The sequence below is a fragment of the Etheostoma cragini genome, chromosome 11, assembly GCF_013103735.1.
Source record: "Etheostoma cragini isolate CJK2018 chromosome 11, CSU_Ecrag_1.0, whole genome shotgun sequence".
In the NCBI taxonomy this organism is placed as follows: domain Eukaryota; kingdom Metazoa; phylum Chordata; class Actinopteri; order Perciformes; family Percidae; genus Etheostoma; species Etheostoma cragini.
The window spans coordinates 13,921,778-13,935,447 of NC_048417.1; the positions used below are offsets into that span (position 1 = coordinate 13,921,778).

A 13,670-nucleotide genomic window follows, 5' to 3' on the forward strand; every position below is an offset into this window, starting at 1 on the left:
CTAGAATATTTCCATTTGATAAAAGGGAACAGCTGGGCTCCTGGGTAGCGCGGGCGCCCACATATAGAGGTTAACTCCTTGACGCAGCGTGCCTGGGTTCAACTCTGACCTGTGGCCCTCTGCTGCATGTCGTCCCCTCTCTATCTCCTAAGGCCTAAAATACCCCAAAAATAATCTTTAAAAATGGTACAGCTTAAAATAAATAAAGGACATGAATGTATCACACAGTGTATAAACATCATACAGCTTTGATTAAAGACTGGGACTACATATATATATATATATATATATATATATATATATATATATATATATATGACATGTTCATGCAGTGTGGAAACTCAAAAGCTGCATGTTATGGGATTTAATTCATCTTTGCAACACAATGGTTAAAGGTTTTTGTCACTTACTCAGTTTAGGCTGTTGTATGAATAGGCTAGAAACTATATATTTTAATTACATTTTTTTTAATTTTATTACATTTAATATGCCAGAACATGGATTTTGAACAGTAAAAATCAAAATTGCCTATAAGTCAATATAAATTATTATTGGGTGCAATAATTATAGTTTTTTAACAGTGGTTCCCAACCTGGGGGTGGATCCCCCATCTGGTTCCAAACTAAAGCTGAGAGGGTCACAAGATGATTTATGGGATGAGAAATACATTTCCCCTTTCATTTCTGTTGGCACGGGTCACTTTCTATTAAACAGAAAAATCGCATGCAAGGTATCGTGAAGCTGTGCAGCAAAATTGCGGGCACACCCTTAGATGACCTACATGACCTGTATAAGTCCAGATCCTTAAAGAAGACCAGAGCCATCCTGGCTAAGCCGAGTCATCCCTTGTGGGGTGAATTCATGCTGCTCCCAAATAGATTCAAAAGGTCAGTCATCCCGGCTGTTAGCCCAATTGTTAATAATATCCTATAAATTAAATTTTAATTCATGCTGTAGTACTATTGTGGTTGTGTTTTTTTATTGCCATTTGGTGTATATATTGTTACTGGTAGTTATAATCCAAATCGCCCCTCGGGGACAATACCTTGACCTTGATTTTGATTCATTATTTCTTTTATTTTCTATCAATATACTCCATTGGTCGATTTTAATTTGCATCACTTACTCCATACTTCTTTGAATTGCCGTATTGTGTTGAAAACATAAAATATTCCAAATCAAACAATCTGAGAGGGATAATATTATTTGAACTGCTCATAACTTACGCCCTTACATTGAGGCAATAACCTGTCCGCTGGGTTCAAAATCAGACGTTGTTTTAATTTGAAGGGGTCACACGCCAAACAGCTCGTTTTCTATCTGAATATGATTGTTGTAATTGACACCACTAGATGGTGCTGTCGTTCTTCTGTGTCACGGTGCTGCTAGAAGGTGGAGGTGCTGCACCTCCCTCATTGTCTGAGTGGAAGGCATCGGGAGTGGATCCGCCGCTTGGTTCAATGTAATCCCGTCTTTGCCCGTCTCACTCACTCAGTCGTCCGCCATGGCGACAGCAGAACGCCTCTACTCCGGTCCGAGCAACATCTAAAAAACTTACCCGGGCGTCTTTTTTTTTTTTAGTCACTACCGCTGGACGTGGATGTAATAGCCTATCTCGTTAGGAAATACATACGTGTGTGAAAAAGCCTGCATTTCAAGAGAAGGGGTAAGAACCGTGCAGCCCAAGTCCTTACCCTGTGTGCTCTTAAAGGAAGTGATTCAACTTGTTTGAGGAGATTAGGGTTAAGTCCTGGGAGTATCTTTGCCGTGTTGTTTTATGATCCTGTGGATTTCAAAGGAAGGAGCAAATAACTATCACTGTGTGGAAAAAAAAAATAAAAATGTGCATGCAGCCTGTAACTGTCCTATTTGTCCTCCAGTGTGGGTTGCATTGCACATAGGACCCTCCTTAGATGTATGGATGTGTGCAGACGCCGCAGTCGATCGTACTCTGTAGCCTACTAATGCTTCGTGCCTCTGTGTGCCATTTAAATGATCAGGAGATGTGCAGTTTTTTTTTTTTTTACTGTCACTTAGTTCCAAGAAGGTGTCCAGGTGAGTCCAGGCAGTGTATTAATGTCACATCTACTGTGCTGGCTAAAAATGTCCTAAGGATTACGACAGCCTGCTCTATTAACCTACATTGATGGTGTGAAGACACCACCAGACTGTGTTGGGAAAAACCTCCCTCACTGTTGGACTTAACCATGTTATGCACTTTGGTCTCAATTACAATTTAGGCTGTTTTAAGAGAGGCTTAAATGGCAGCTGATCTCTGGTTACAACATGTATCCGGCAGTTGGTTGTCATTCCTTTTACTTAACTAACACATGTAACCTTGCCAATAATGCAGTGGGAAAGTAATTGTGATGCATGCAAATACCAGCCCCACCCAGGTATCAGTGATTGTTGCAGAACACAGAGTAAATTGAGCTCTTTTTGTTGTTGTGGAGCTTCCCTCAGGTAGACAGCTGGCTGTGTCAGCCCCGGCCTCTGGCCGTTCAGCTGTCACTAAAGGGTTCCAGCTGTGCAGTGTTGGACTGCACTGAGGACCCCAGTGTGCCCCTGCACACAGAGGAGCCACTGTTATAACCCTGGGGACTCTATGTGCCAGCAGTCAGAGCTCCATGTTACACACTTGTGGGGAATTTCAAGCAAACAAGTTCAAAGGCAACACTCAGGGGACTGTATGTCCCTCCCTCTGGCACTATATACTGGGGGTCTTCTATGCTTTATGCCACACTGTGGCAAGGTGCCAGCTGTACAAGTGGTGATTGTTTTGTGTGTTTGTTTGGACCTGAGTTACCCATTCAGAGGAACATTCAAACCTAGGCTCATGGCTGGTTGATAAATGATCCCTGGTACAGGGGAGGGTACGTGTTGGCTGAAATAATCACTGTCTACTCTTTCACTCTCTTCTGTTTCACCGGTGCTTTGTTTGAGGAGTGTTTGGTTACGTGGCATGCATGTGCAGGTCATCCAAGACATGAATTTACAGACTCAGCATGACACACTTGCTAACAATCAAGGCAAGGGCCGCTGAGTGATGACGTTGTGAGGATTAAATATCATAAATAACTTGGGTCGAATTGAAAAATATACAGACCAGTTCAGCCAAGGAGCAAGAATCTATCAAATAAGGAAAGTGAGAAGCATCCCGTGTCATTCAAATGTGTGGAGATTAGAGAGATTACATATTTGATGTTTAGTTTAACAACTAATTGTTCCTTACTAATATAAAAAGTAAAAGCAGATAAGGACTTGATAGGAGATTGGTTAGTGTTGGATATCTGCGTATCTTGGAACCAGCTATCACAAGTAGGGCTCGAGAAGTATTTGGATCCTTTAATCAAGTAAAAGTACTAATACCACACTGTAAAAATACTCTTTATAGTAAAAATCTTGCAGTGAAAATGTTACTTAAGTAAAAGTTTGATCAGGAAAATGTACTTTAAGTATTTAAAGTCAAATAATCCTCACATTTTAGACACTGGAAATGATCAAAACAGTTCTGTCAATCAACTAAGTGTTTAATCAGCTAATCATTTCATTGTATTTTATAAACAACAAACATGTTTTGTGTGCAAAAATCTTACTTTGTGAAGTAACCAGTAACTAAAGCTGTCTGATTAATGTATTGGAGTACAATAGATAAATAAATAAAAGTACAAAATTTAATGAAATTCAGAAAAAAATATATAATATTTACCTAAACATAGTGGAGTAGAAGTAGAAAGTGGCATGCAAAGGAAAAAACTTAAGAAAAGAACAAGTACCTCAAATTTGTACTTAAGTACAGTACTGGAGTAAATGTACTTATCTACATTCCACCACTGGTAGTGCTGCAAGGATCAATCAGTTTATTGATTAGTTGACTGACAGAAAGTTGATTGTTGATTGATGTTGATAATCAAAGATGAAGATTTTCTGCTTTCCCTTTTTAATTACCCTCAAAGAGGAATATCTTCGTGTCAGACAAAACAAGAAATTTAAAGACATCTGCTGGGGCTTTGGGAATATTTGATGGACATTTTTCACAATTAATAGTTAAAGACTAGATTAATCTGTCAATTACAAAAGTAAATGACAATTTAAACAATAATTAAAGTTAAAACAATCGTTAGGTGCAGCCCATACTTGTCAGCCTTGTGGCATCTTACTTTTTCATTAAATCCATTCCAACTACAGTCTGCAGTGTTTTAATGGAAACTTTTTATATGCTTCTCCGAAGCATCAGGCAGACTAGCGTCAGACAGAATTTAGTGTATCCACTGTCCTTGGCCTATTTTCTCCAATGCACTCTGCTGGATTACATTATCCACTCCTTTTGAAATGCCTTATTCAGCTTTCAACTTAAACTTGGCAGCAGTCATTCACCTCTGTGGCGGCTGAACAGCTGCCCAATGGCCTCTGTATTCTGTTGAAGCACTTGGTGAGGTCTCAGGATGATATCAGCCTGCTGGAATGTGCAATGAAGAGAAAATTAAGCAGGACAGCAGGCCCTTTGGGATTTGGCTGTGGGTACATGAGTGGTGGATAGAGACCTGCTCAAGTGTCAACCCAGAGGGAATTAGTCCACGACTTTGTCCAAACACAACCCTTCACCTGGGATGTACACAGAGTCACACTGCACGTTATTCCAGATTTTGTACTTCCAACTTGATTTGAATATCCGACGGGACCCTCCATTGCTGGATGTGGCAGGGAAGTGGTTCTCTTCTATTGTTTTTTACCCTTTGCTCTCAGATAATTCAAATTTGCTGCTCATTCAGTTTCCATCTCCTACTGTGTCCTCACGTATTTGCCTTGATGACCCTTGAGAACAATTAAAACCCAAATATGTCTGTGTGTTGTTGGCCTTAATGCCTTGCTTTTACGACTTCCCCAATCAATTGTCAGCGTATTGACTTTTTGGTTTTACACTGTAGCCTCGTGATGTGTTTGTCACATCAGATTAGGGCTGCTTGATTTGTGCTTTGAAATCTAGAACATGCTTGGATCTTTCTTTTTTCTTTTCTTTTTTTTTTTTTTTACAGTAATTGGTTCTCCCACAGGCAACAATTATCAGCCATTAGTGGCGAGTGCAAATACTGAATTTGCAATTACTGTGTTAGTGTGACGCTGAAGGTTGTGCAGCTTCTTCTCTGGGCTCTGATGCTTTCATTACATTGTACCTCTTGCACTACTTATGGTTCCCACAACTCCGATAAAAACATGCAATTTCTCAATTGCATTATTTTATGTTAATACTTTATGGAATACAGCTGTAGCTGACTGACTACATGTTTTTGACTGACTTTTCTCTCTGTGCAGGCTGAACAGTGAGCAGTACAGTGCATCATGGCAGAGCCAGACCCAGAGCCAATGGCCTCTGGAGCAGCGCAGCGTCTTGGAGCCCCGGAGACTCTTGGCATCAGTACGCTGGACCCCGGCCACAAACCGCCGGCCATGCCCCCTGGACGACATGTCACCATCAGGGTCCGCATGTTGGATGACACAGAGGAGCTCTTTGACATCTCGGTGAGTTGTTAAAGCCTTTTTGCTCAGGCGCATTTCTTGATGGAAACACTAATGTCGGATTGGGACCCCTAATTATTATTGCACAGTAGCCAAGAAGCATTTCAAGTTTTCACCATGGCAGCAGCAGTCTGTAAACAGGTCGGCATGGCAACTGCATGATGTTAAGTTGTTGAATGCATGGAAGAAACTGGAGGGATCCTTTTATAATGTCAAGGTTCTTCCAATTTATTTTGGTGGTATTTCCTCACTTTCTATCTCCCAAACTGCCTCAACCTCCTCTACAGCTGTCATCTATTACCACACATGTTCCCTCCACTGTGTCCTCCTGACAATCTCTCAGGACATTCTTTGGAAACCATTATATTTCACAGTTCTGTCCCACATGTCTGCATTGATGACGTGAGAGAATCCTCATGCTTTCTTTAGTTAATGTGATTGAAAGCAGGCAGGTGCACAAAAAAGGGGGGGGGGGCAATACTTTTTTATGTCTTTGAATGAGAAGAGCTGCCATTTGAATTCCATTCATAATTTCATGATGAGCTTTCTCTTCAACGAGATCTGCTTTTAGACATTCAAGTCTAAGCCATTTGCACAGATTATGTAGTTGTAGTTGAGCTAAAATTAGCTTGTGAATGTCTCATTATAAATCATTAAACATTTTAAAGCTCTACAAACCTAATGTATAGACATGAAGCAGATCATTTGCAGATACTGTAACTTGAAACTTCAATCAAAATGTTTGAATTTTATTCTTTACACTGTTAAAGTGTAAGGCTGTCGATGTTCTGTATCTTTCTCATTGTCAACAAATCCAATGGAAATATCAAAACCAGCAGTGAATTTTAACAAGTAGTTATTTCATTTTATTTGTATATCGTATTCCTCTGAGCTCCATTGTTGTCCAAAGATTATTAAACAAAATGATTAGCCACATAAATGAGCCACACAGTTACACTGATTGATATTTTTTCTTTATTATGATGAACGTAGATGCTGTAGATTATTTTGAGTCAGTCACACACACATTCAACGTCTTGCTGCTGTAAACACTCCAAGTACTAATAATATATTGAACATACTCCAAGTATAAATCCTCGGTTAAAATTGTCCCCCACTGTATGCTGTATTTGCATTTACTCCTGTTGATGTAACATTTGCTAAAAACTACAGTGCCCAGCTGTTGAAGAAAAATACTGAGCCTTATGATTTATAATCAGATTATATCTATGTAACCCATGTAAAAAAAGATGTATCTTCATTAGGAACCAATGGGTTTGGGCTGCCATAGACAGGGTAGTTTGGTATGTCAGAACATATTGACAGACCGACTAATGTTGGTTTTGGTGTTTTTGTCGACAGAAAGAAAAATATAGAATAATGCCAGCATTATCCTTGAAGGAGATGAAAAGATGATGACATACGCACTCTTTTGTCCACGATCCTCAGAATTTGTGTTGTTTTGGAAAGCTGTCCTCAGACCTCGATTAAATGGCAGAAACATAGGGTGGAGGAAGTGAAAAAGCTGTTATTTTTCTTAGTATGAAAGCCCACATTCTGTGACCACAGTCGTTCCTGCCTGGAAGAGAAGAATGAGATGAATAGATAGAGGGAAGTGAAAAGTGGTGATGGAGGGAATCAGAGACACTAACAGCACCAGCCACAAAGGACCCGTTTAATGTGTATTAACAGGCTTGGCACTACAGCTGCTGATCTCCACTGACAGTTTGTGATGTGCAGGGTGGATGTGTCCTTGTGGCGGTCTCCCAAGGCAGTATGGGTAAATGTGGCTCCTAGGGTAAATGTGGCTCCTAAAACAGGCGGCGGAGCTCCCTGTGCATGACTGCTAATCTTTCAAGTAGTATCATGTGTTGTGCTTAATACTTAGGCTCACTTGATTTTCAGAGTGAGGTCCCGTTTGGTTGTCCTCATTTAACCCTTATTGTGTTTTGTGTATTTTTGGTTAATTTAACAATTAAAACCGATAGTTTTTGTTATGCAAGACGAGATTCTTGATGTTTTAACTAGTATACTATTTTAAGATGGCAAGTGAATGTGCTACATCCGCTTTGTCTTTCCTCTGGTTAGAACAATCAGTTCGCCAATAGTGGTCTTTCAGAATGAAATAACAACCAGCCAGTAATGCCAACATCTGATACAAGGGAGAGCTGGTGAGGAAGGGCTTTGATTCAGCCTGCTTCAAGGCTCGTAATCTGTACAACCTGCAGTAAAACTCTGCTCTCTAAGGAGATATAAACCTCAACGTTTTGTTAGCATTCAGTAGATTTTCATGGAGTTTTGGTGTCCCAAGCCTTACTGTTAAAGATTTCTCCACCTTCCAAAGACTAGGCCTACACACACTGATGCTTCATATTTTTTTTGTTGACATGATACATGTCAGATCTTCATATACAGCAGATTTGGTTTAATCTGTCTTATTCTCTGTCTGTATCTTCTTGTTTACACTTGCCGTCAGGTTTAATACAGAAATGAAGAAACAACTGCACTTTCCCCAGACAAAAAAAACAAAAACGCTACATGCGTTTTCACACCGACAGCCTTTAGTTCGGTTGAATCAAACAAGAGTTTGTTTTTCTCCGCTGTTGTGGTTGGTTTGGGCAGGTGAGAACACGGCAATGGTACTCGGGTGCACACCAAACAAGCGTAGAGAGACCTGCTTAAAGAAGTTGTTTTGGTACGCTGTCAATCAACCTCTGGAGCGGTTTGTTTGTGGTGAGAACATGATCCATACTCAAACTGCACCAACTATACAACCTCCTTCAGTCTGAGCTGATGTTTCCTGTAGACAGTCTGTGATGCAGCAGATCAGCAAACTGTAGCAGCTCGCAGTGTTTCTATCACAGAAACGGACTGCCGTCAAGCTCACTATCCGTCACTTGCATATCCCCGTGGTCAAACTAGCTGTCGCTAAAGTTGGAGACAGACGCTGGCATAGCAGAGTGAAGTATTGGTGACCAGAGCAGATGTAGCAATGTCTCAAACAATGTCTGATCATTTTAATGAAATGAGCTGGTTTGACCATGGAGATGCTATTTATACACTAGTGCAGAACCATAGACCATTCATATAAATGGACAGAGCATGTGTGACGTCACCCATTGGTTTGTGGAGATCTGATATGAGTTGTCGAGTTTGCGTTTATGGGCGCAGCCATCCTGATTTCGGATGTGACGATTTTAGACCATAGACAGTTAAAGAAGTTTTAGACATTAGCTTGCCTCTAGCTATGGTAAAACATGCTGACGTTTATTTTCTGCAAATCAAAGTTAACATTTTCCAAATTTAAAAGTAGTGTCAGAAAAATGCAAAACAGGGATTATCAATGCTTATCATTATCTAACACTAACTATTAGCACATGTAAAACATGTAAAGTTTCTTATAACGTTTGGTTAACTGTAATAACCATAATGCACCAATAGTGCTACTGTCTTCACCGTCAGTCTATAGTTGGCGCATTTAGCCTTAACATGCTGTTAAGAGCTAACATTAGCGGAAATAAGCTAATTTAACTAAGTTACAGTTACAGTACTGTTGTTGATTCATGTGTTTTCTCCTAGATAATTAATGAAGTACAGTTACATACAGGAGTGTGAATTAACAGGTTTAATTAAAGTACTTAATTGTGATTAAACTCACCAACTTATTTGGACCAAAGCAAACGAGACAGGTGTGAAAACGCCCTAAGACACCTTCTGTGTGTTGGACAAAGGCTGCACAGCAGTGGTAATGCCTACATAGTTTGTGTAGACAAGGATGCCCATGATGGTGTAGTTGAGCTGTAGTGATGGTGAGCTAGAAACAGCTGTTGTCACTGCAGCAGACATGCCGGGCAGAAACAAGCTGTAGATGCTGCTGAGAAGACGGTTACAAAATGCCCCGCTAACAGAAAGCTTTTTTCATGCTCAATTTAACATAAATTATATCCTCTATCTCAAGTCTTCACTTGAGATAAAAATCTCAGTGGGCTTGATAATGTGTTTGCCTAGAGGTGTGCAAGAAGTTCCTTTTTTCAGTCATCAGCTTACATTCAGGGTGGAAAGATCTGTTATCTTAAAAAAAAATAAAAGATGCACAACTGGTGTAGGTTCAAAAGTGTTGCTTCTAAAGACAAAAGGGGTCCGTTATATGTGTCAGGTTAATAAAGCTAAGTCCGCTTTCTGCGCATAGGTGCCTCTTAATAATTTAACATGGCAAGGATGTTTGTATCCTCGGAGTGAGTTTCCTAACTTTAGCATTAGCTACGTCCCAAAAATCCCATCTTTTTTTTTGTACCACTAAGATGGAGGATACAGAAGACATATGTACATGTACAGAAGACAGATCTTGCTGATATTACTCTCTCCCCTGCAGCAGTGAAGTGAGATATCTGCATGGTCTACAAACCACATTTGTCAAGCAATTATCTAGTCCTTTATTTTGCAGCAGGAACATACAATTTGAGAAGAGGCAGTTCATCTTAAGTGATTTTGTAGTCGGAGTGACTCAAGGTAGCAATCTTTTTCTCTTTAAGAAAACAAAATGTCTAACTTTACCATGGAACTGATACTAAAGGCATCAGTTCCTGCTCCTCTGGTTCAGAGGGTTAAGTTTCCACCTCAGCGGGCAGAATATCAGATGGTTGACAAACAAAAAGGGGCCACCGAGCCATCTCGCGAGTCACGTACCATGCTGTGGCCTACTTAGCACTCTGGCTGTGAACACACTTGGGATGATTCTGATGATGTTTGGCTGAACAAACCTTGACAGTCGACTGGCAGTGATTAATAAGAACACTTGAACCAAAATAGTGGTTCAAAAAAAATGATTTTCTAATTAAAATGGGCATCTGGCCTCAGTCCATTTAGCTCGTGCTGAGTGCATTAGAGCAGGAAATCCAGACTGTAGCCCTCAGTCTGTTTTGCAGTCCTCAGGCTAACATACGCTGACTCTGTCTGTACTAATGTTTTGACGCTTATGTTTGCTGATGGCTGGTAGAGGCTTTGCAGAAGTTGCCTGTGTGATTGTTGCATTGATTTAAGGGTTCGGAGGTGGGGGATGGGATGATGAAGACAGAGCGGGGAAAAGAGAGTCATGCTCATTCCTATGAATGAAGAAAACAGTCAGGCTCCATTAGACAGACCTCACTGCTATGCTAGAATACCAACGAATACAACCTTGCATGGAATGTTCCACTTCTAATTTAATACTGACGTTAGCAACACAGCACCATGTGGAATTTGGGCACAACTCCGTCTCTCTCATGTTGCACCACGACCTGTTCTTCCACTCTAACTATAATGACCCACTGAGGACAGCAGTCTTTCCTCTCTAGCCATCCCTTTGTTGAGTACAGTCATGGTACAGCCCCTTTTTAAAGGCTAGTGTGCAGAGAGAAATCTTGAATTCCTTAATTACAGACCGCTTCATCTCTTAGCATTTTCATTTGCTCTCCATATGAGATTTTTTTACCCAGCACAGCCTCACTGAACTACAATATATAACTTTTGGTTTCCTAATTACCTATAAAGTCTACAACAAATCAATACACAAGCACAATTAAAAAAATATTTTTAGCCACACTCGGCTCGTCCATCACTTCAGTCCTCACTAAGATATCTCAGCAACTGTTTGGTCCCCTGACTTTTCCTCTCGCTCCACTAGGAGGCTGACATTAATAGTTTTAAGTAAAATTCAACAACTGTTGATTTAATTGTCATGGTCCAGATTGTTCCAGACATTTACGCCCCACTCAGGATGAATTGTAATAACTTTGGTGATCATCTATTTTTCATCTAGTGCCATCATTGGGTCAGATTATTAATTTGTCCAATGTTTGCCCATAATGGCATTCACATGAGCCCCATTTTTACTTTGTGTTTAGTGCTAACACATTAGGCTGAACATTGGTAAATTTTATACCTACTAAAATTGAATATGCATTAGAATGGTCCCTGTGAACCTTTTACCATGCTGCTGTTAGCTTTTAGCCCAAAGTTCTACTGTACCAGTGAGTGCATCCTCGCAGATCTGCTAACATGGCTGTAAACTCTGTCTTGTTTCATAGCATGTTGTAGGTGTGGAGCATCAGAGCTGTATGTGGGGTGTTGATACTCTCAGCATCATGTTTTGATCAGTTCAGATTACAAATTGGTGTATAAAGATGTTTTTTGTTGTGCCTCCCAGCTGTGTTTGTACTCCGATAATGTCCCCCTCTGATAATAACACTGATTTGTCTACAGATACTAGAAAACATTGAAGCCTATTTTACTCTTTAGGAGCTTCCTAAATATATCTGCAATGTAAAGTCCTTTCTCCATCCTGGCAGGAAGCATGTCGGAGGTCGACCAAATGAGTCACAATCGTGTTAGCTATATAGTTCATGTGACAGGGAGTAATTAATCTCTCACTGAGAAGCTGACCCTGCTGTCCCTGATCTCAATGCATCATCCTCGTGGCTGGATCCATAGTGTGTCAAGACCATTTCCAACATTTGTCACAGAAGAGCAGATACAGAGGCATTCACTGAGTGAGATATGAGATTAAATCACCTACGTCTGTGACTCGCGATATTCAGCCCACATACATGACATCTGATGCTTTGGGAGAATTTTCCAGGTTCCCATAACTAAAGCATGTATACAGCTGAAAACCAGCAGCAGGGACCACCCTGGCTAAAGGGGGCTATGTCACAAATGAAAGGACCTGCATGCTTCAGAGTATGAGACTCTCACACCAGTCCATAGGGTTTACCATCATCCCACCCCTTGCCACCCTATCCCACATATGTTTTTACCCATTCATTGTGATGGAAAGCCATTAGAACAACTCCAATGTGCCTTGTTGTCAGCTGAATGGCAATGCTGTCCTGACTTTAATTAGTAAAACCATGATGAAGGGCTTCTTTCAGCTCGGTATGGTTGTTAAATAAAGGAAGGGAATGTTTCTGCTCTGTTGCCAGCTGTGGATCAATGCCAAGATGCGCACAACGTCAGCTATGAGAGATGCATATGTAATATATGTAATACATTTTCAGCACCGATCTGAATAACAATTACTTAATTAATTGGATTGGCTAATGCTCTGCTTTCTGAGCGGAGTGCTTATTAAACTTGACATTCATGCTATTGCCATTAGTATACAATACAGTTAATTAATAACATTTTCAGTTTTCATTCAGAAAGTATTGATCTTGTAATAATCTGCATGAACGCTAACTGGCAGCATCACAATAAAAAATGCAATTCAAGCTCACATGTATGCGAAACAACTCCGTATTTTTATTATCTGAAACATTGCCCCTGCCCGTTGAGACACGTCAGCATTATTGAAATTAAAGCCACACATGACTTGGGCACATTACAGACCACTGAAGGTTCTCAGTATCTCATGTTCCATGTCATGTAATTTCAAACACAACATGTTGACTGTAAATGAAGGCAGAGCTCAAAGGGAGGAAGACAGTCTAGTCTTAAATCCTGTTAAACTCTCAGCTGCGGTGGGGACACGGTCTGCTTCCCTAGCCTCCCAGTGCTTTAGTGGGGAGAACTGACAGACGGGGTGGTTGAATGATTTGGGTAAATAGGATGATTTGGCACCTATTTTTTGATGAGCTGTCATTGGCAGAATATAAATACAAATGGGATTTGATTGGGCTGTTATAGCATTCGGGAGGATGGAACAGCAGCTATGTAGCCCAAAGCAACACATCCAACCCTCCTACCGTTTGCACCATGTCAATGAGTTTTCTAAACCAATTACTGTCACTCCCCATTCCCTAATATGAGTCATGCACAAGTAACAGATAGAGCTATTTGGATTGACTGTGCTATAGTATTCCCCTGATGCAGATGTTCATTTGTAGGTGTGCCACTGTTGTGGGGAATGCATTTTAAAAAGAGTTTAAGGAGCAAACTGGTTGAAAGATTCAAAGAGATGGTGACCATCTTACCCTCCCACCTCTTAGTGTAAGCAGGTCTTTACAGAGAGTTGCAAATGAAAGGATTGTTAGAGACAGTGTACAGATAAATAGCGCCTTTCTGATTTCATCTCCCATGTCACCTGAGAAAGTGTTTGCAGCCTGACTGTGGGGACTGTCTTAAAAAGGCCTTGATACAGCAAGACGGCAGGGAATAACCAGCATACACACATCAGA

The 13,670-nt window shown here is 40.5% G+C and overlaps 1 protein-coding gene across 3 annotated transcripts in view; it reads left to right on the top strand.

Moving 5' to 3' along the window:
• Nucleotides 1-1,398: 1,398 nt before the first annotated feature.
• Nucleotides 1,399-13,670, top strand: part of LOC117952850 (FERM, ARHGEF and pleckstrin domain-containing protein 1) — a 53,131-nt gene continuing 40,859 nt past the window's right edge. For 2 of the 3 annotated variants that reach the window (XM_034885431.1, XM_034885432.1), the window contains exons 1-2: nucleotides 1,400-1,666; nucleotides 5,314-5,520. In XM_034885431.1, the coding sequence (XP_034741322.1) occupies nucleotides 5,341-5,520 (180 nt within the window). In that variant the 5' untranslated portion in view covers nucleotides 1,400-1,666; nucleotides 5,314-5,340. Of the gene's footprint in view, nucleotides 1,667-5,313; nucleotides 5,521-13,670 lie in introns of all 3 variants that reach the window. The other variant, XM_034885433.1, reaches the window with a different exon arrangement.